The following is a 23,599-nucleotide window of genomic DNA, read 5'->3' on the forward strand; positions in this document are numbered from 1 at the left end:
AAGGAATATATATATGTACTATGTAATGAATTGATATAAATAAAAATGAATCAATATAAATAGAAGACATAAAAATACACACAACTACAACTGAATACAAATGCAGACATGTTGGAAAGACTAGACTTATTGGTCAGAAGAGAAGGGCTTGGAGAGTAAGTTAAAAGATATTCAAAGTAGAGTGTGAGACGAGTCTGATTCTCATGACCAGTGTCAAGGAACAGTTTTGTGGGTATTGGTGGAGAGCCTTGGCACCCTGAAAGCTGTCATGATGACATTTAATCTGATTTGGTGGCAAATGGGTGCCAGTGCCAGTTAGTTTAAGCACCTTCCATAATGAATACAAGTGTTAAGTAATTGTTGAACTGATGCTTGAAGAAAATTATTCTTGTAGATGTAAATATAATATATTAGATGAGACTAGTATCCCTGAGTGAATCCCAGTGAGAGCTGATTCGCCTCCCTTTTTAGCGAAGGCTTACTGAGCTAGAATGAGACCTGAAAATGGAAATAAAAATTATATTTAATGTGAAAGGAAGGAAAACATAAATAATTGTTTCATGAAAATTACTTTGTTCAATTCCAGTGTCTATCAAGTTGGCGTAAACGATTTTGGAAAATAGTTCTCTGGAAAACAAAAATAGGCAAAATACTCAGTTTCTCCTCTCAGTTTTTGCAGATAAAGGTTATTCTTATTGCTATTTTCTTTCTTTCTTTCTTTTTTTTTTTTTTACAAACTGGACAATTCTGGCTCTCTCACTTGCTAGCTATGTGACCTTGGGCAAGTTATTCAACATTTCTTTCTAGAGAAATTGATAGAAAAGCCCAGGTGTCACACATTTACTATTTGATGGTGTCAGAACCATAACTTAGGCCAATTGTATCTTAGTCTAGCGATATTTTCATCCTATACCTTTACTTTTAAGACTGCCACTTGTCAACACCTTGGTAACTGTGTTCAAATGGATGCTGGGTTCCTAGAAATAGTAGTATTTGTGCCCTGGCGGGGTGGCTCAGTTGGTTGGTGCGTTGTTCCGTACATCAAAAGGTTGTGGGTTTAATTTTTGGTTAGGGCACATACCCAGGTTGTGGGTTTGCTCCCTGATTGGGGCATGGACTGATCAATGTTTCTCTCTCTCTTTTCCCTTTCTTTCTCTAAGCATACCCTCAGGTGAGGATTAAAAAAAAAAGAAAGAGAAGAAAAAAGAAATTAGTATTTGTTTTCTCTTTTTTTAGATTCTAAAACTATTATATTTTTTAACTTTTTTAAAAGAAAATTTCAGGTGTACACAAAAGAGAGAAGTATAAAATTAAACCCCTGATTATCCATCACTCAGATTGAACAATTAGTTGCCAAGAATTTGTTACATTTATCTATGTTTTTATTTTTTTGCTGAACTATTTGAAGCAAATCATGTCCTTTCATTCCTATAATCTCCATTTCACATTTCTAAAATGTGGATATTTTCTCACATAATCTCATAATCACACCTGATTAAAATTCAGGTACAGCTCTTTTTTATCATCTAATGCTCATTCATACCAAGTTTTCTCACATGTCTGAAAAAAATCTCTTTGTAGTTGATTTTGAATTAGGACTCAAAGTCATATATATATAGTTAACCTCTTAATTTAGAGCACTTTCCCCGCTTTCACCTTTCATGCCGTTGCATATCTGCAGACTTTTCCTTTAGAACGTCTAGCATTCTGGATAGTTTCTTTGTGCTTTATTTTACTTGTTCCTCTGTACTTGTATCCAGTACATGGGCCACACGTGTGTGGCTTTTGAGCACTTTCAGTATGGCTAGTCTAAATTGAGATGTGCTGTAAATGTAAAATTCATACCAGATTGTATGAAAGAAAGAGTAGAAAATACCTCAATACTTTTTTTTATTAATAACTTTTTATATTGACTACATGTTAAAAGAATAGATAAAAGTTATTATTGATGACAGTAGTTTTCTTCTTTCATTGGAACTCCCCTGTTCTTTTTAAAACTTTTCAGAACTTTCAAGCATTTTTTTTTATATAGAAAGAAAATAATTTTAAATTACAATTTCAAATTAGAAATCCTTTACTTCAGAAACCAAGAGAAACTCCTTTGATGACATTAATCTTCTATGACTATTAGTCAGCTTGGGTTTGCATCCAAAATTCTAAGGACTGGGTGGCTTAAATAATAGAAATTTATTTCTCACAGTTCTGGTGGCTGGGAAGTCCAAGATCAAGGTGTTGGCTGATTTGATTCCTGGTGAGGTCTCTCTTTGACTGGCTTGCAAATGGCTGCCTTCTCATCATGTCCTCATATGTCTTTTCCTCAGTGTTTACAGAGAGAAAGAGGGAAGAGAAGAGAGGAGAAAGGAGAGGGGGGAGAGAGAGAGAAAGAGAGAGGAAAGGATAATGAATGAACACCTAGGGGGTCTCTTCCTCTTCTTATAAAGCCATTAATCTTATCAGATTAGCCCTCCCCTCTTTAGAGTTTATTTAACCTTAGGTACCTCCTAAAAGCCCTGATTTCCAATTACAATCACATTATGGGGTGAAGCTTCAACATAAAGTTTTTTTTCAGGGGAAGGGGGCGGGGCAGACAATTTAAATTTGGTCCCTGGTAATGAATGACAGGTTCAGTTTTTAAATGGTATATACAGTGCCAACACAAATGCTTTTACAGTAGTAGTGATATTTATCTTTGAAATACTTTTAATATAATACTGTCCAAGACACATAATTTCTTGTCTTTTAAATACTGGGTCTTTAATTGTAGTTCTTGCTGTTTTATTCCTTCAGTAAATCTTGGTTACAGTTACGGGGGGACATTTGTATTCTCACTTGTAATACATTACAGCTGAAAGCAGTATTAATGAGAGGTGAAACAGCAACTTTGCCATTATAATTTTATTCATGCAGCTGATTGGACTTGGTTGGGGGTAGTAATATGTGTGTAATAACATATAGTTATAAATAATAGCTAAGGATGTGTCAGATATTCTTTTTTAGACACTTTACATTTTTATTGAGAGCAAGGTAGGGAAATGATCTGGTAAAGAGAAAATCTCGGAACAGTATACAGTAACAGAATTGTCTGAGAGGAGGAGCTTGTAGACCAGTAAATGCAGTGCAGTGTTACAGGTGTGATAGAAATACGCGCAGTGTACGTGAAGACGTCGTTGCGCCTGGAAGGTGAGTAGGAGCGGAGTGGGCGTGGAAGTGTATGGAGGACATTACAGGTAGAAGAAGCAGGCTTAACAGAGGACAGAGGCATAATATGGCTAGAGGACTTAGGGACTCTACAAGCCATTCCCTGTGGCTTCCGATGGGTTGGAGCTCCAGCCAGTTATGTAGAACAAGGGGAAGTCATGGAAGACTTCAGGTGTTATGCTAAGGAGTTTGGGCCTGATTCTGTAGGCAGTGAGGATTCACTGAAAATCTAAGCAATGACATGATCAGATCTGTTTTTGAAAGATCACTTTAGTTTTGATTTGGGATGATATATTGGATGAGTAGGAGAAAGGAGGCAGGTGATTTGCAGTAGTCCAGAGAAGAGGTATCTAGTTAAAACAGTAAAAATTAGGATAGAAAAAGGGATGCAGTCTAGAGATAGGGAAGTAGACTCTGGAGGATTTTGGATTGATTGGATGTGATGGGTTTGCTGCGCACTGCCGTGGTCCTAGCTAATGTTTCTAACCATGAGTACTAAGGCCCCAGTGTGAAGATTTTTTGTCATTAGTAGCCAAGCTTTAGCATGGAAGAGGGTAGGAATAAGCAGGGCAGTGGTGGCCCATAGGGGAGGAAATAAGCACACTGAGGGTTTGCCCAGAGTATAAAGTGTTACACTGCACATTCTGGGCTGGGTAGGGCGGGAAGTGAAGGGTAAAAGGAGAGCAATAAAGCATCACAAATGGAGGGGTTGAGGGATGAGTTATTTCTACCAGGTTGAAGATTAGATGAAGGGCAAGTTAAGAAAGTGAGATATTTGGAAAGAAGAGCATCTGTAATCAGAGATTGGGATCCTTGAATTTAAGATTACAGAGGCTGATTAGTTCCCACAAATGATAAAGTCCATAGTATGACGGTAGAAGCACATTGCTAAAATGGGAAGGTGGATGAGGGTTGTAGGAATTGAGGAATTTTGAGGTAGGTTGTTGCTAGTTTATCCTTAGGAATGTTTAAATTCCCATGATGTTGGCAGCTTTGGAGTAGAAAGAAGCTTTGGAGAAGAAATTAAGCCAGTTGAACAAGTCTTCAGTGAGTTAGGAGGAGTAATGAAAAGGTAGGTGGGTGACGATGCGGAGAGGCTGTATACCCAAATGCCATGAACCTCAGAGGAAGAAAGCTTTTACGTATGAAGATGGAAAAGTAGTACTAGTGTGAGAGCATGGTCGTGGAGCTGGGGGAATGCTGGGTTCACCTTTGGGTTTTGGTAGATGTTGGGAGAAGAGTCTCCTCTAGAACAGGCTGCAGGGGAGTGGATTCCGTGGAGAAGGTATCAGTTGAGGTGAAGAGGTGAGGGGAAAATTCTTATTTTTTTTTTTAGAGAGAGTAAGAAGGAGGGAGGGAGAGAGAAGAGAGACATGGATTTATCGATTTGTTGTTCCATTTATTTACACATTCATTGGTTGATTCTTGTATGTGCCCTGACCAGGGATTGAACTCTTGACTTTGGTGTATCTGGACAGTGCTCTAACCAACTGATCCACCTGACCAGGGCTGTGAGGGGAGAATTCTGTCGAAGATGTGAGGAAATTTATTCACTATGGAATAAAGATTCCAGTATAAAGGTTAGGATGAGTTAGTAGCAGAAGGAAGATTTGGACATGGAAAATGGATGAAGGAAATACATAGTCAGACTAGAAACCCTGCCTTTTTTGAAGAGAGGCTCAGGATGACAAGAATAACAGGAATGTTTGGATTGATTTTAGTGAAGTTTATGGACCTAGGAAAACTGAGAACCTAATTGGTATTGTTTACTTAAGTAGATTAGCAGACTGCAGTCTTTCTTCCAGTTTAAATGCCTTGCCAGTTACATGGTTCTTATTCTGTAGTAGTTTATAATTTTATAAGGAGGTGGTCATGTCACCAAAAAGCTCTAGTCTCATGTGAAAAGTATTAAGTGCAATTGTAGAGTATAGACAGAAGTCTGTGAAAGTATAGAGAAACTTAGTTCCAGCTGAAAGACCTGGGGAAGACGTCTTGGAAAAACTAGCCTTTTACTGGGTCTTAAAGAGTAGATAGGATTTTAATAAATAGATTGGGATAAAGGGGCATTCTGTTTTGGAATGGCTTGAGCAAAGATATGAATTCAGGAAAATACAGAGCTCATTTGTGGAACCGTTGATAAAAAGTAAACAGGGAGCTTGATCTCAAGATGAGCAAGCGAGAAATGGAAAAGATCAGTGGAAATTAGATTGTATTATATTAGCTGCCCATAGAGATCAGAAGCATGAATAGAGCCTGTATGACAGAAGAAAAATTAACTACTGAAAATGGAGCTCTGCATTCTAGGTATCTGTGTCCACGAAGGCAGCACTTCATGTTTATACAAGGAGAACTCCCAATATTTCTGTTGGAGGTGGTCTCTGTGCCCCTGGTCTTGCTTGTAGTAAGGAATTCCAACAAGAGATAATAATAAATAGCAGCAAAGCATGCAAGAGTTTATTTGCAAGAAAAGGAAATATACTCAGATATAGTTCGAGCGGGCAGCTTAGCTGGCCAAAGCTGAAACAAGTGCCCTGCTTGTTTGGGCATTTGAAATTTTATACCCCAGAGTTGGGTTGTGCAAAAAACAAAACCAAAACAAAAACCTCCTCAGGTTTCAAAGTTGTGCCACTCTGGTGTTAAAGTATCTGTTAGATCACATCCTGGCGGAGGTTTGAAGTCTCCCCTGCCTCACTCTTGGGCCTGCTAACTCTTGGTTAATTCTTATTTGTCACATCTCCCAAATCTTCCCCTTGATCTTAGCCATGTATCCCTGCATGTCTATCTAGCTGCCTACTCTTAACAATTCTGTTGGTATGTGTGTGTCTGTTTCTGTGTCTGTGTCTGTGTCTGTGTCTGTCTCTGTCTCTGTCTCTGTCTCTGTCTGCCATGGTCACAAGAACACACACTATGATATTCTCACCCCTGAGCCCCTCCAGCTTCTCATTGCCTACCTGGAGTGTAAAGCCTTTTGCAGATTGGCTGTATTGATATACACATTATTGCTTATTCAGATGTAACATTGTGGATCATAGTGTCTATCTGTGTTTATGCATGAGTAAAAAGAAGTTAGTAATTAAAGGATATTTGCCACACTTAGGCTCAAAAGACTGCTTGTTTGAATGCCACACTGCAAGGTATTAGGTGCAGAACTTGGTTTTGTCATTTTATTTCTCTTAGATTTATTTACTTGTACTTTGGCTTTAGAGAATCATTTGGTTTCTTAGTGGTGCATGCTATAATGTCAATATTTTTTTTCTAAGTAATATACTACCCATAATTCCCAATTGTGTTTTATTGCCATTAAGAGTTTTATCTGTTCTCCCAGGTCCCGTGCATAAAAAGTAGTATTACATATTGGAACTTTCCCAAAGTATGCTTTATGAGGTATTGATTGCTGTATCACTTAGAATTGTGTTTGGCTATAGAGAATATAAAACTATTCCCGTGATTTAAAAAATTGAACTCCATTTGTTTTACACTACAAAAATTTCACAAGTAGGGAGTTGTTGGTATAGATTTGGCTGCTAAGTGATACCATGAGGACTTTATGTTCTGTCTGTTGTTTGGCTTCTTGTTCTCAGCATGCCAGCATAATGATGGCCAGTAATAGTTTACATTTATTGAGCACTTTCCATGTGCCAAGCATTCTATGTGGTGTAATGAAATATCTGTCATAATACTTCTACCAATTCTGAGAATTAGCCAAGAGACCGTTATCACTATTCGACACCCGGTAACAACTAAGATTAGTAACATGTCCAAGGTCTCATAGCTACTAAGTTTTATAGCCAGTGTTCCAGCTCCTGCCTTCCAGCTCTGGAGCTGAAGAACTTAACCACTGTGCTGTAGTTGCCACACGCTTGTGAGCTTCGTGAACATGAGGATTATATCATATTTATAGCCAGATCATAGTGCCTCGTGTAATGGTTTTGCACATTGGACCATTCAGTGAATGTTCACTGGACAAAAGAATGGATGAATTGGGTGAAAAGAATTAGCCAAGAGTGTATTCGTGAGTACCAGGGAAGTCTGTCTAGAGGGAGCTTGAATAGTAAGAATACTTAACCATGCAGGAATACAGAGTTTTCAGTTTATTAGTATTTGGAGATAAGATTGATGAATGGGCAAAGTATGAGTAGTTGGCAGTGAAAGTTTTGATAGATAAGGGAGTTATAATGACAGTTTCTGAAATTGGTTTATTAAAGCCCCATTTCCTAAACATACTGTGCTTTTTCTTTTGCAGTGCTTCCACTTCTCATTCAGAGAATTCAGTGCATACGAAATCCGCTTCTGCTGTGTCATCGGATTCTATTTCAACGTCTGCAGACAACTTTTCTCCTGATTTGAGGGTATGCACACTGTTTCTAAGTTCTGATGAAGCAGTCTCTGTTAGTTGTTTGTGGCCAAGACTGTTAATATAACTTTTAACTGAATAAGCAGGAGGTACTGATGGAGTATTGTTAAAAACCTCAGTCTTTATAAAATATTCCAGAGCAGGCCAGCAAATTGGGAAGTCTTATTTATTTGTAAATGGAAATGTGTAATTCATCTTTAAGTTTGATAACTTTTAAGTTCTTAGCTAAAAGATAAGTAATGAATTTCATTGTGGTATAAAAGATTTTCATGATTACTCCCATAGTGATGGCCATTAATGTCTAACACTTATTGAGAACTTTACATGTGCTGAGCATTTTTTCTAAGTTGTGTAATGAAATATCTTACACTACTGCTACCAATTCTGTGAGGTAGAGACTGTTATCATCACTATTCTACACACGATAACAACTGAGGTTAGTAACATGTCCAAGGTCTCATAGCTACTAAGTTTTATTGCCAGTGTTCCAGCTCATGCCTTCCAGTTCTGGAGCTAAAGCACTTAAACACTGTGCTGTAGTTGCCACACATCTCATCCTAGTTTGTAAGTATTCCTCTACTTATTAAAAGCTTTGTTGCTATGAAATTAACCACATTAGCAATATGCTATAGCACTTTGTACATTTTTGGGTTCCTCTCCTTTTCTACCTCTGCTTGTGTGTGAATGATGGACAAAGTGAATTTCACATTATTATTAAGTGAAGTCCATACTTTATTCAGTTATCCTTTGTTTTTAACATAATGTCCTCCTTGCTCTTCCAGGGTTCCATCCAGGATACCACATTGCGTTAGTAGTCATGTCTCCTTAAGTACCTCTTGGCTGTGACAGGTTTTCTGACTTTGTTTTTGATGACCCTGATAGTTTCAAAGAGCAGCGGTCAAGTATTTTGTAGAATATCTGATTTTTTACCCATTATTAGACTGGGGTTATGTGTTTAGGGTAAAGATCCATTTTTATCACAACATATTATCGACATGATTTATCCTGTTGATGGTAACCTTAAACACTTGGTTATGGTAGTGTTAGTTTTTTTCCTCGGTAAAATACTCTTTTTTCCCCTCCTTCTCCTTATATTGTCTGCTTTGGAAGGAAGTGGCTATGCACAGCTCACACTTAAGGAGTGTGTAGTTATGTGCTACCTTGTTGAGGGTATAGCATCTACACTTTTTGTAATTCTTCTGCATGGGAGATTTCTCTTTTCCTCATTTATTGATTTATGCAATCATTTATTTATATCATGGACTCATGGATAGTTATTTTATATTTTGTATTACAATCCAGTACTACTTTGTTCCTCATATTATTCCAACTCCAAAGTGGGAGTTTTTATAGTCAGATCTTGTGTGTTCCTTTGACACATTGTGGTGTTTTTGTTTGATGTGTGCATGCAGGGTATGTGTGTGTGTTTTAGCTTTTCTTTTTGATCACTACAAGGTCCAAACTATGGTGATAGTTTCCTCTACCCAGTTCTAGAATTATCATCCATTTCTAATTATCATCCATTTATTGGAGAATGGTAGTTAGAAACCAAGATATGGATACTAGGTGTTCCTTTCTTTCTTCCTTCCCTTCCCTTCCCTTCTCCTTCCCCTTCCCCTTCCCCTTCCTTCCCTTCCCTTCCCTTCTCCTTCCCCTTCCCCTTCCCTTCCCTTCCCTTCCCTTCCCTTCCCTTCCCTTCCCTTCCCTTCCCTTCCCCTTCCCCTTCCCCTTCCCCTTCCCCTTCCCCTTCCCCTTCCCCTTCCCCTTCCCCTTCCCCTTCCCCTTCCCCTTCCCCTTCCCCTTCCCCTTCCCCTTCCCCTTCCCCTTCCCCTTCCCCTTCCCCTTCCCCTTCCCCTTCCCCTTCCCCTTCCCCTTCCCCTTCCCCTTCCCCTTCCCCTTCCCCTTCCCCTTCTCTCCTCTCTCTCTCTCTCTCTCTCTCTCTCTCTCTTTCTCTCTTTCTCTCTTTCTCTCTTTCTCTCTTTCTCTCTTTTTTCCAAAAAGAAAGTAACAGTACTTCAATTTTTCTTTTAAAGCAAAAGATTATTTGCATGCATCCTGTTTGGAGATAATATGGGTATGGTGATCATATATGTAAATTTGTCTGGAGTAGACTTATTTAATGCCTGCTGTCTGTTTAGGTTTAACATTAGACACAATTTATCCTGAATTATTGACTCTTAGCACAAGGGTACCAAGGGGATCTGTTGGCTTCAGAAATTACCCTCTTTCGTGCTGTATTCAGTATCTTTCACAACTTTGTGGGGCCCTCAGAACGTTTTTATTAGATGAATGAAGAGACGGTTGTTAAATGTTTAAGGCGAAGACAGTTTTGATCAACAAAGGTTAACTGTGCTTTCCATAATAGAGTGCCTAAAGTGACAGAGAAAAAAGAAAATGTGATTAGGCTGCCTGTTACCTGTTTTCTCATTTTTTAAGGGATATCTTTGATGTTAGATGTATCTTTGCTTGAATCACAGTCTTTTTGGTCAGGTGTGGGAGGGAGATGAGCAACATTATGTTAAATGTTAGTATTTTAAAAAGAAGACTGTTTCAAATACATGTTCCAGAGGTGGGGTGGGAGGAAGAATGTACTTCTAATAATTGAAATAAAGTCTAGCCAGTTATTGTGATAAACATTTATACATAACTCATCTCATATAACTCTCACAATCCTGTGAGACAGACATTATTACCTCATTTGACTGATGAGAGAAGAGATTAATTAAATCATGTGATTAAAGGCACACAGTTAGGTGTTGGTCTTATTTGGTTTCAGATTGGTCATATGCACACTACCTAGAGAGATTGCCTTTCTATGATTGTGCTATTTTTTCAAATGTGAAGTGAAATTTTCATAATTAACAAGAGTATCTTTAATACTTTTTTTTTGAGGAAGAAATAGCAGTTTTTAGTATTAATAAATGAGAATTACTTTCCTAAATAATCAGAAAATGAGGATGTTTGTAATAAAAATCTGTTAATGATATTTTGCTTTTACTATGTGTACCTTTATTGGTCATAAAATGGTAGCGTTCTAGTTAATTACAGGTAGAACTAACCATAGACAGCTATGTGCTGCTTTTTGACCATCCACAGTTTGGCCCTGTGTATGAGATGAGGGGCCTGGCACAGTGGTTTTGAAAGCGTCGTTCACGGAAGGTCTCTGAGGCTCTGAGTTCCCCACGTAGCTCCACCGTTTACCTTTGTCCTGAGCCTCAGTGCTACACAAGCTCCTTCATAAAAGAAAGCACAGTACATTGAGAAGCTAGTCGAATTTTAGTAAAAATGTTAAATTGTATACATTTTTACTACAGATAGCATGCAGTAGCACTTTCACTTTCCTGAAAGTGTTACTTGGTAGATGAACAGCTGAATGTGAAAGCTTGTGTTACGGATTTCTTATGCAATCAACTTTTGTTGCCTGTGCATCAGTAAAGAGGAATGGAAAAATCACCTGGAATATGGAACTGTTTTAGATATCTTAAACTTGTATTTATGCAAGTGCAATTCTATTTGTATTACTTTTTCACCTTGTTAGCCTTACTTGTTGTGGAAAAAGTTATATACAAATATAATCTAATAGATGTATTTCTGAAAAATGAAGCACAGATCCAGGCTTGGTAAATTGGATCATGCTTCCTTAGTGACATAATTCTAGGGTGTTTTTCTTTGTTTCATTTACTCTTCACTTGGCAGTGAAACCTTTTAAAAAACTTTTTTAAAAAAGAATGCTTTCATACAGAGTTTTTAATAATGCAAATTATTTTTTTAAATTTGCTGTTTTTAAAATGAGGCTTTCTTTACTAAGGATATATAGTTTTATACTTAGTGGAATTAAGAATCTAGGGAACTTGTGTCTGATTGGTTTATTTGGTGACTGAAGAATAAATCCCATGAAATACAGGATTTTAAAATTCAAGCACATAGCTCTATTTATTTTTAGTCTAATTTGTATAGCATTGGGCTTTCATTAAAGTATGTTCTATAAATGGTGGTGATTAAGAGATAAATTTAAAAATCAAGCTATGCAGGTATTATTTTGTGATGCCCACACTTAACACCAGTGTCTACAATTCAGAATCAAATATTAAATTAGAATTGTATTCTAATGTCTTTTATCTCTTATTTTAGAAGGCCTATCTGATCTCAGAATATCCATATGGTATATATTATGTATGTATAATATATTTTATATATATATGTATATGGGATAAAAGGTATAGTATTTGAGGTTTTGTTCTTAACCATCTGCTCTTATCTGAAAATCTTTAATAGACTTAAATCAACAAATGTGATTTTCTCTTCAAAAGTTGTTATAATATTAATTTCTTTATGAACCAAAAGTCAGAGGTCTTTGGATCATTTCTTGCTTAGAGTATGTCCATGAATGTAATATTGACATCTTCTGAAAGTATACAGATCTAGTCAGAATGAGTTAAGGCTCATGAAGCAGATGTTAGGTAGACAGCGAACAGTATCTATTACATGTAATCATTTCAATAGCCAGAGGAAAAGGGGTTGAAGTTAACACTTACTCATGATTACCACCACCATCTCTCACACCAGCAAAAACTCGTAAGAATGTAGGAATGAAAAGAATAGAACTTTAGCCAGATAAAGGATAACCATCAAAACTCCACAATAAAGCCTCATGCTTTTAAAAAGGTTACAGTAGACATACAATATTATATAAGCCCCCTGAGGATAGACATATCTGCCTTGTTCACTATTGTTTCTTTAGAGGTCATTCTTGGAATATGGAAGGTGCCCAGAAAAAGTTTGTTGACTGAATGAATCAGTGGAAGAGAATGAGAAATACTATGTTATTTCCCTTTTATCACATGTCCTATCTTTTGAAAAATGCTCATTTCCCCCCTTCCATTCTTAATTGTCCCCTGTTTCTGATAGCCTTGTCTTTCTCTATTGCATTACCATAAGGCTCATCTTCCTCTGACACTGCTTTCATAATGTGATACTCCTATGTAAAAACTCTTCAAGGGGATCTTTGTTTCTTACATTAGAAAGTGCAGACTTCTAAGCCTTGTGTTTATGGTTTTTTGTGTTTGGTCTCATCACAGCTATCACATTGTACCTCCAGCTGTTCCCAAACATAATCCCACCTTATAGTTAGGGATTCTTCTTATGGTCCCTTAAACGCAATGTGCTCATCCCCACTTCCATGCATGCTAACTCACATCTGGAATATATTTTCTCTGCTCTTCTGTGAAACAAATCATGGTCAGCCTATTAATCATAGACTTAGCCCCATCTCTGACCCTTGTAGCCCATTATGATCTCTTAATGTTTTTTTTTCCTAAAAGGAGATACTTAGATAAAAATCAGAGAGATAACAATGTTGAAAAAAACTTTGAAGAAATTATATGAGGAAAATCTAGAAAAGAGAAAGAAGGCAGTCACTAATTCATCTTCTTCATTAAAGAGCCATGTAAGTCTATTTGAAAATGTTCACAGTTGTCTCATTTCCATCCTCAATAGGTTTGGACTTTAGTCCAAACTCTCATGATTTCCATTTTACTGAAACTTTTCTCTCCAGAGTTACCATTAACTCTCCTTTGTAAAATTTTGTGTCTCTTACAATAACATTGCGAGGTTTTAAAAAAAGTATTTTTATAATAAAAATTTATGGGAAGTAGAAATAGGATTAAGGAAAAAATTAAATCACCAGTAATTCTACTATTTTACTGTTAGTATTTTGTACACAGAAACTCTTTCTTTAAAGTTTCTACTTAGAACTTTTACAGTTAACAGGTTGTATGTCCGAAAAAAACTCTTCACCTCTACTCACCACAAGCTTATGATGTCAGCAATTGGCTATAGTAAGTTAGGTCTTCCCTGCTCTACTGAATATTGTATATTTAATAGTCTATAGCATGCTTATTGGGTTTATAAGTATTTTGACATGATTTGTAGGTGTTATTAACCTCTTTAACGCTTAAAAGAATAAAAGCTCTAAATATAAAATTTTAGTAAAAAGAGACAAGTAATTATAATAGAAACATAGAGATTATATAAAAATTAGAAACTTTGGATACACAAACAGGTGGTAGTAGAGGCAGATAGAATGGAAACAAGAAGACATTTTTGGAGGCAGTTCAAACAATTCCAAGTAAAGATTAATGAAAGGCATGTTTCAGAAGATCATTACTAGGGTAATCATTAAGCAAGGTAAAGGACAGATATGAAAAGATATATATGCAGATGTAATGTGTTAAAGCTGCATGAATGTTGCATATGAGGGGGAAAGGAATCAAAGATGACTACAGGTTTCAAACCTGGTGACGATTTATGGTTCACTTCTTTTCTATCTGATTGCACCTCCTTAATGTACTTGGCTGTTCCTCAGCTGAACAAGGTGACTCTAATATGTCTTTTATCCCTTGCTTCCCCCCAACACCCCTTGTACTTTCTTCCTTATGTTCCTCCTTTCTCATGGCTTCAGCTGTCATCTCTTTATGGATGATTCCCACATCTTTACCTCATGTTGATCTCTTTCTCAGCCTCTGATCCTTTATATCAGTTGCTTACTATACAGTTGCGCTAGGATGCTATCATGTCATGATCATAGTCTTAGTTCAGTCATAAACCTATTCAACTGCTGTTGTAAGGTATATGACACCTTGGAAAAGTTGCTTAACTTCTATAATAAGAGTGTTATTGAATTAAAGGGATTTATTTGCCTGAGCGCATCAAAGCCCAATAAAACATGAGCAGGAGTTTGCAGCAAAGAAAGTAAAGGTTTATTTAAGGAAATAGTGCCAAGCCTAGGGACACAGGTAAGCTAGTAATCTAAAACCTGGCTCTTAGATGGCTTCTAGAGGATGGTTATATAGAGGAAAAATCATTAATCATGGTAACTAAGGGAGTTAGCGTTAGGGTCGTGGCACTACTTATTGATTGGAGCCAGGGTAGATCATTGCATATGGCCCAGATGTCAGCCATGACGATGTTCTGTCTGACTTTGCAAAGATGTGCTCAGTAAGGTCATTCCGCTTTCTTGGGTCTGGGGCAGAAACACAACTGAGGTCAAGATGTTATCGTTAGTTTGACTGAAACTCTGTTTCTATGGCCAACAGACCAGATGCTTTGTTTTTTAAGATAGTTTAAGGATGACCAAAACCCAATTGTCCTGTGGGCTTAATGATTAAGGGAGTGGACGTGCAGCATGTGCAAAGGTAGAAGGATCTGGTTGAAAGGCAAGTGAGTCATGGTACTATTTGACTAGATAAAGTTAGCTGGAATGAAGGAAAAAGTCATATTAAAGAAATGGAGTTCCTCTGCAGTTACAATGGCGTTTATAAATGGGAATAAGAATACTACTTCTCTTTCAGGGGTATTATGAGCTAAATGAATAACAATCTTCTGAAAACAGTGCATTAACTGGGCCAGTGCATGATAACAGTTTCCTTGGTATGAGGCAAAATGAAAGTAATTGAGGTAATATTTTCTCTTTCTCTGTCCTACTCTTCTGTTTTGGTTTTGGCAGATACTCTGCAGTGTGCCATCCTTTTTTGGGAAAGACTGTTCTTTATCATAAGATTTTATCCTTATAACTTTTCTTGGTTTTAAAAATCTCCCCTTTTTAAGGAAATTATGTTGCTGATAGGTGGTAGTTAACTATGGTTATTTTAATGTTCTGAGTTATAAAAAAAAATCTACAGCGCTATATTATTTCCCTCTCATCCTCACAGTTTCTTCTGTTGTTTACATCTTGTATTAGTGTGGTACATTTGTTACAATTGATGAACCATATTGATACATTATTAATTGAAATCTATGCTTTGCATTTGGGTTTATTCTTTGTGTTGTACATTCTGTGGGTTTTGACAAAATTATAATGATATGTTTGCACTATTGCTGTATCATTCAGAGTAGTTTCACTGTCTTAAAAATCATGTGCTTCACCTTTTTGTCTTTCCCTTCTTTTCCTTGAACCCCTGGCAACCACTGATCTTTTTATTGCAAAACTATGCAAGTTTTGCTTTTTCCAAAATATCAGAGTTGGAATCATCTAATATGTGGTCGGATTGGCTTATTTTACTTAGCAATATACCTTTAAGGTTTCTTCATATCTTCTTATTACTTGATAGATCAGTTCTTTTTTTCTTCAAAAAAAAATATATATATATATATATACACACACACACATATATATATGTTTTTTTAATTGACTTTAGAGAGAGAGGAAGAGAGAGGGAGAGAGAGGAAGGGAGAGGAAGAGAGAGATAGAAACGTCAATGAGAGCAAAACATCGATCAGCTGCCTCCTGCATGCCCTCTGGGGACCGAGCCCACAACCCAGGCATGTGCCCTGACCTGGAATCGAATCAGTGACCTCTTGGTGCATGGGATGATGCGCATCTGAGCCACACCAGCTGGACTAGATCATTTCCTTTTGTCACTGTATAATATTCCTTTAAATGGATGTAACACAGTTTGTTTATCTATTCACCTACTGAAGGACTTCCATTTGCTTCCAAGTTTTAACAGTTAAAAACAGCTTGCATTTAAAGATTTAACTTTGACTGTTTTCTTGATATTAGGTGTATTCATTTCCTAGGGTGTCTTTAATAAATTATTTACTGCAAACTAGATGGCTTAAAACAACAGAAATTTATACTCTCACAGTTGTGGAATGTGAAGGTGGGGGAGGTGTATGGTTTGGGACTTCATAGGGCAGAAGGGCAATTCACATGGAGATGGAAAAGCAAATGTTTGGTAAAGAAATGTTTGCTGGATCATTTTTAACAATAGAACACAGAGAGGACTTTGAACAAATGGGCCTTGCTAGGTTCCTCTTTATCACACTAAACTATAATTATCTGTTATGATATCTCCCTTCCTGGAGCAGGTCCTCTATCTAAATTCCTTTAGGCTGGGAAAGGGGGATGGTTAAAGGCTCTTTCTGAGTCTTTTGTTCCCTATTAACCAGTTTAAAATCAGTTTCCCAAAAGGCATATTTTGGAGTGGCAAACTTTGCTTCCCTTACCTGTTTCTTAACTGCTGGTGGAGTCCAACAATCCTGGGTTTTCTTGGCTTGTAGATCCATCACTTCATTCTCTGCCTCAATGGTTACATGGCCTTCTCCCTGTATCTCTGTGTCTTCACAGGCTGTCTTCTAATAAGGACAGCAGTCATGTTGGATTAGGGGCCCACCCTACTGCACTGTATCCTTATCTTAACTAATTACAGTGACCCTATCAGCAATGACCCTATTTCTGTTATCGTCGCAATTAACTAGCTAATATTAAAAATTTGAAGAAAGCAAAGTAAAGGCCAGACATTATAAAAATGGTCCTTTGTGCAGCATCACCAGGAAGCTATAGCTTCACACTCCCCAGGAAACCACCAGTCCCTTCCCTGCAGAACACTGGTGAAAGGGATCCAACAAAAAGGGAAATGGGTGCATGCGCAGTGAAGTCAGGGCGACCTAGGGAAGGCGATTGCTGGTGAGTGTAACCTGGAAAAAATATAATTGGCTGGGGGTGGAGCCACTACATGCATGAAATCTTGAAAGGTTAAAATCACCCAAAGATCTCCCTCCCTCCCTTCCTCCCTCCCTCCTCCCCCACCCCCCAATCTTGCTTTACTCCTGCTCCCTTGCACTCTCTTGCTCCGTGACCTGCACTTGCTGGTACACTAGCCCACCATGTGCACTAGCCCACCATGTGACCTTAAGCAGCCACTTGGCCATGTGGACCCCACACTCAAGGGACTGCAGCTGGAAACATGAGCTAAGCTAGCCAGATGCTGGACTGGACTGTGCTGTGCTTTAATATGGTGTGGAAACTCTGAGCAGTGGCTTAATCCTAGCCTTACTGAAGATAAGATTGGACTTCTTCCATGGCGGGACAGAGGAAATGTGACATTGGAAACCCAGGGGTTTGATTCCACAGAAACAAATATCACTCATTCTCCAGTTCGAGTCTCAGGAAATTCCTTCCTTTGTGACATTGCAAGAATTCCACTTCTGCTGGCAACAGGTGGTGACACAGGGCACCCCACCAATAACATTTCCAGATAAGGTCACATTCTGAGGAACTATCAGTAAGGACTTCAGCCTGTCTCTATTTTATTGGAGGGCAGAATTCAACCCATAGCACGAAGTGATGCTTTTTAGACTGTACCTATTTAGATATCCTTTTTTGTTGTTGAATCATTGATGGTGATGTAATGTTATCCAACGCTTGCTAATTGTGGTTTCAGCTGAAAACCAAATTGTTCTTGGAGGTGTTATGAAAAGAAAGGGTTTCCTTGTGCTTGAAATTGGATGTGCTACTTTAAAATATATAACCAGTAAGATCCATCCCAGATGCCAGTCTTTGTCTCTACCCTGTTCAGATTTTATTTGTATGATTCATTTGCTTACTTTGTGGTTTGTCAGTTGTGGAAGAAAAGGGGGTTCTGTGGAAAGTAACTTCACAAGGAGATCTGATCATAAATTCCTAACTGGGCTGGTCATGGTGGGGAGTCATGCCCTAGGCACATAACTTCTTTAGTAAAAGGCTTATCTTTGCCTTAAACCCTATTCATTGTCTCTGTGCATCTAGGTTACATACCTTTGAAATGCCCCCTTTCAGATCCCTCCCTCTAAAGCATTAAGGGTCTTCTGCCTTGCTTTCTCCCACCTTCCTATAATCTTCCTTACCTTCCCTCCTTAATTTCAAATGCATGAAAGAAACTGCAAAACTGGTATTCTCAGGAGCATTTGAGATCTTCCTCCTGGGCATATGTTGTCATTTTGACTCAAATAAACTCAAAGATTCTTTACCGGTTTGGATGTTTCTTACATTGACACAGTCAAGTTGTATAAAAAATAGACTAAAGTAAAATTGATGTAAACAGTTTTCTTTTATAGAATTATGCAATGAAGAGTAAGTTATTTTTCGTTCACCGTTTAGTACATAAAGAAACTTTGGAGGATAGTTTGTAATTTCTACAGACTCTTTTTTCCTTTCATCTGATTTTAATTTAGTGTTTTGCAGTTTCAGAAAAATTATTTCCTGTTTTTCTGTCATCTGACATTCCATGTGAAAACTGACCCATAAACTTGCCAGCTTTCTGATCATCATCATAGATAAGGTTTCTGAATTTCCTTTATAGTAACTTCCTGATCAGAGAGAGAGGGAGAGAAGGAAGGAAGGTAAAGTCACGTGGAAAGTTACAGGGTTTGATAAAGAGGGTGTGGAAGACAGTGGGGAAACATGGTTGGGAGTGAACAGAATTGAATTGATTATGTTTTAGGAATAAAAAAAATTTTCTATCTGTGTGGGGTTTTTTTTACCAGTAAGATTTTTATTGTGATCTGTAGACTCTTCTTGAGCATAAGAAAAGGAGTAAATATTGTATTGAATGCTGTCAAAGAGCAGACCTTATATAATTTTATCTGCTGATAGAACCGGAGCTCCAGAAGCAGGCAGGGCTCTAAGGAATCTGATGGGAAACAGGTCAGATAGCCATTTAGTAACAGTATTTTGGCCCAGCAAGAAAAAAGTGTTTTATATATTCCAGGGGATTTTTCCAGGAGAGGATTTCTCTCTTCCTTCAATAGGAGAGAGTTATATAACTTCTTTCCACTAAAGATATTTCCATGAGAATGCAGAAAAACTAATGAATCATCTGGCTTTGCTGCCTTAGTTCCCTAACTCCTGTTGTAGAAAGGTAGGCTCCTGGTGTTTGAGTTGTCCTTTTGTTTTGGCCTTACCTCCTTTCTTTGTTAAATCTGTATTTCTTCTTCCATTACTGCCATATCTTAAGCGCAATTCTTCTCAAGTAAAAATCGTCAGGTGTTACTCAAATAATTGGTTGTATTTGTTTTTTAAGCCTGTGGTCAAATTTAACCACTTCTTCCAAGTATCAGATATTCCTCTTTGTTTCCACTACCACTTTATTTCTACTACCAGACTAATCCAGGATTTTGATATTTTTCTCCTAGGTTATCATCATTTTGTCTTCGTTGTCTCGTTTTATGCACCTCCTTGACCATGCTGTTTACTGCTATCAGACGCCTGCAATGATTTTCCTTTACATGACTGGTCAAGTTTAAATTTCTTAATCCTCTCCCCAATATTATATTATAAAAACTTCCAAACACACTACTGAGTTGTTTGAGTTCTTTATGTATGCTGGGTATTAACCTCTTATCCTATATATGCTTTGCAAGTATTTTCTCCAACTCAGTAGGTTGCCTTTTCACTTTATTGATGGTTTCCTTTGTCCTACAAAAGCTTTTTAGTTTGATATAGTCCCACTTGTTTGTTTTTGATTTAGTTCCCTTAGCTTTTGGTGTCAAATCCAAAAAATCATTGCCAAGACTGATGTGAAGGAGCTAATCCTCTATAGTTTCTTCTGGTTTTATGGTTTCAGGTCTTATGGTCAAGTCTTTAATCCATTTTGAGTTGATATTTATGTGTGGTGCAGGCTAGGGGTCCAGTTTCACTCTTTTGCATTTGGCTGTTCAGTTTCCCCAGCACCATTTATTGAAAAGACTATCCTTTCCTCATTGTATATTCTAGGCAACTTGTAAATTAATTGATCATACATGCATAGGTTTATTTCTGTGCTCTTTATTCTGTTCCATTAATCTACGTGTCTGTTTATATGATAATACCACACTGGTTTGATAACTATAGCTTTGTAATATAGTTTGAATCCAGGAAGTGTGGTGCCTTCAGCTTTGTTCTTTCTCAAAATTGCTTTGGCTATTTGGAATCTTTTATGGTACCATACAAATTTTAGGATTGTTTTTTATATTTTTGTGAAAAATGCCATTGAAATTTTTATAGGGATTGCATTGAACATTTTATGTTTTTAAAGCCACAGTTTACCTCATTTTATATTGTGTATTCATGAAGAAATTATACTGGCTATAGTTATTTTTAATACTTTTTCCTTTAATGTTTATAACATAGTCAATTGGTTAACACAGCATCCTATTACAGAATTAGACTTTTCTGAATCTAACTATATATTTACTTTATCAGTGAGTTGTGCGTTTTCATATGTTTTCATGATACTATTGGCATCTTTTTATTTCAACTTGAAGAATCCCTTTCAGCATTTTTTTGTAAGGCAGATGTGGTGGTGCTGAACTTTTGTTTCATCTTTTGTTTGTCTGGGCAAGTATTTCTTCATTTCTGAAGGATTTCTTTGTCAGATAGAATATTCTTAGCTAGCAATTTTTTCCTTCCAGCATTTTGAATATATCAATCTATTGTCTCCCAGGTGGTAAGGTTTCTACTGAGAAATCTGCTGATTGCCTAGATAGCTTAATGAGGGTTCCTTTGTAGATTAGAGTTCTTCCTTTACTGCTTTTAGGATTCTATCTTTGTCTTTGATTTTTGACAGTTTCATTATAATGTGTTTTAGGATTGTTTTGAATTGAAATAGTGAGGTGATCTATGAGCTTCATGCACTTGGATGCCCAGTTTTCTTAAGCTTTATGCCCCCTTTTCCCTTTTCTTCTGCTTCTGGAACTCAGTGATTCTGTAATTGGTTCCTTTGATGGTGTCTTCTAAATCATGTAGGCTTGCTTTATTCTATCTCATTCTTTTTTCTTTGTTCTCCTCTGACTGGGTTACTTCAAAGTTCCTATCCTCGAATTCACCGATTATGTCTTCTGCCTATTCTATTCTGTTGTTGGTACTCTGTCTTGCATTCTTCATTTCATTCATTGAATTCTTCAGCTCTGGAATTTCTGTGTGGTTCCTTTTTATGATATCTATTTCTGTTTATTTCTCATTTTGTTCATTTATTGTTTTCTTGATTTCATTGAATTGTCTGTATTTTTTTGTAGCTCATTGAGTTCCCTCAAAACTGCTGTTTTAAATTCTTTATTGGGTAAATTAGAGCTCAAGACTTTGGGTTCAGTTATTGGGGGGATTGTGATCTTTTGGTGATGTCATGCTCCCTTGATTCTTTATGTTAACTTGTAGTTTTGCACAGCTGTTTTCACATTTGAAGTAGCAGTTACCTCCTCCAATCTTTACTAGCTGCCTTCATGTGAGGGATTCTTTTTGTTGGTTCAGCTTATATTCTGGGGCTTTCTCTGACCTCATATGAATACACCTGTTCTACACTTATTTCCTCTTGTGGCAGGATTCTTAAGCTGTGTGTCTTCTGTTGATCTTATAATGAACCAGACTAGCTGTTGGGAACCTCTCTTTCATTGTCCCAAAGGTCGCAGTACAGGTCATGATTATTGTTTCCTCCTTGCCCACAGACCCTGGCTTTTCTGCATGTACTCCCTGTCTACCTGAGCTTGCTCTTACTGTCGCCCTCTGGAACATGTACAGGAGTTGGCTGCAGAGTGGAGAGGGTATGGGTTTGGCACTTGGGGGTTTGGGGGTTTTCGTGCCTCAGGTGAAGAGATCCTTGGATGAGGTTTTACCAGCAGCTTATGGATAGGTTTTTTGCTAGAGTCTAGAACACAGAGAAATGCATCTCTGTAATGCCTTCTGATATTCTTGTCTGCCTCTTTCCTGAACCCCTTCCTTCCCCAAGTAATGGAGCTCTTGCTTTAATGCTGTAGGTGCTATGGGCAAGAAGTGAGTTCTTTAGCAGCAGCCCTACAGCTGGGGAAGTTGGGTGCTCACTCCTCTCCCTTTTCCCTAGCAGGAGGAATCCCCAGCTTCCTCTTTCTCTAAGCTGTGCCACTTCGTGATGTTGGCAAAGTTCCTCTTATCCACTCTGAGGCATCCAAACTTGTATATATTTTTTGTTCCAGTGGAGTGCTGGAACTTTTGTAGAAACCTAGCTCTCTCTTAAGGTTTTCTTGTGTACTTGAGTATATGCTCAAGTCATTGTTTTCCAGGTGCTGTGGCCAAGAGGGATTGGAGTCAGTTCACAGGCTCCAACTGGTTCCACAGCTCTTACACAGTCTGTCTGCCTATTACCTGATGGATTTCAGGTATGGTGCTGGATTTCATAGCTCCCACAGAGGCCCTTTTATTCTTGGGTAGATGCCAAATTTTAGAAGTTAAAGGGCAACAAAATGAGGGACATCTTATGCTGCCACGATGATGACATCACTCCTTTTATTGCTTTCTTTAGAATAAGATGCTCTCTATTCTGTAGATCTAGAAGTCAGTGGTTTAGAATTAGTGAGATTATTGTTCTCTTTATGACATGCTGTCTCAAATATTAACCCTATATATGGTTATTTTGTATAGTATATCTGATATTTTATTTAGGGCATTATGGAGATATTATGTTTATTGCTATTGGATTAATGCAATTCAAACATTTGTAAGGTGTCATTAATCCCTGTTTATTTTAAAGCAGAGAAACAAAGCACCATGTGAGTAGACCATTGTGAGAAGAGAAAGTGAAAACTTCTGTTGATGCTTCTGTTAAGTGATTAATAAGTATTTCTTACATTTTTTTTTAATATATCTTTATTGATTTCAGAGAGAGGAAAGGAGGGGAGAGAGAGAGATAGAAACATCAGTGATGAGTCATTGATCAAGCCCACAACTTGGCATGTGCCCTGACCGGGAATTGAACCCCGATCGCCTGGATCCTAGGTCAACGCTCAACCACTGAGCCACACCCGGCCAGGCCTATTTCTTACATTTTAATAGCACCTTGCAAATCGCTTTATATTGCAACTATCTCATTTCATACAAACCTGTAAGGTGGATATTACTATCTTGACATAAATGATAAAACTAAGACTCAGGTTAGTGTGGTGGCAGTAAATTATTATTATTTTTGGCTGTAGGGTCATTAAGATATAACAGCTTACGTCTTTACTGTACACCACAGATCTTATATAGTAGTCTTAATCTCGATTTCCCTCAGTAATTATTTTTTTTCAAAAGCAGAATATGTGGAGCATATTTTTGGTGACCTGGCATATCTGAGAATGATTTCCTGTTACCATCAAACATGTTAGAGAGGTCATAGCATTTTCCTTCATAGATCTGATAACATTTTGTTGTCTCTGAGAATATAGTTTTACTGATAAATTGGAGGGCAGCCTGATCTTGCTTTTGTACGTTACTTTTTTCTCTTTCTCTCTTTGCCTTTT

The 23,599-nt window shown here is 37.5% G+C and overlaps 1 protein-coding gene across 3 annotated transcripts in view; it reads left to right on the forward strand.

The window, feature by feature from the left end:
• Positions 1-23,599, forward strand: part of MTMR2 (myotubularin related protein 2) — a 91,729-nt gene that overhangs the window by 31,035 nt on the left and 37,095 nt on the right. For all 3 annotated transcript variants that reach the window (XM_087821597.1, XM_087821599.1, XM_087821598.1), the window contains one exon: positions 7,442-7,547. In XM_087821597.1, coding sequence (XP_087677723.1) covers positions 7,442-7,547 — 106 coding nt within the window. The remainder of the gene's footprint in view (positions 1-7,441; positions 7,548-23,599) is intronic.

Source organism: Miniopterus natalensis, chromosome 11, assembly GCF_054644295.1.
Source record: "Miniopterus natalensis isolate mMinNat1 chromosome 11, mMinNat1.hap1, whole genome shotgun sequence".
Classification (NCBI taxonomy): Eukaryota; Metazoa; Chordata; class Mammalia; order Chiroptera; family Miniopteridae; genus Miniopterus; species Miniopterus natalensis.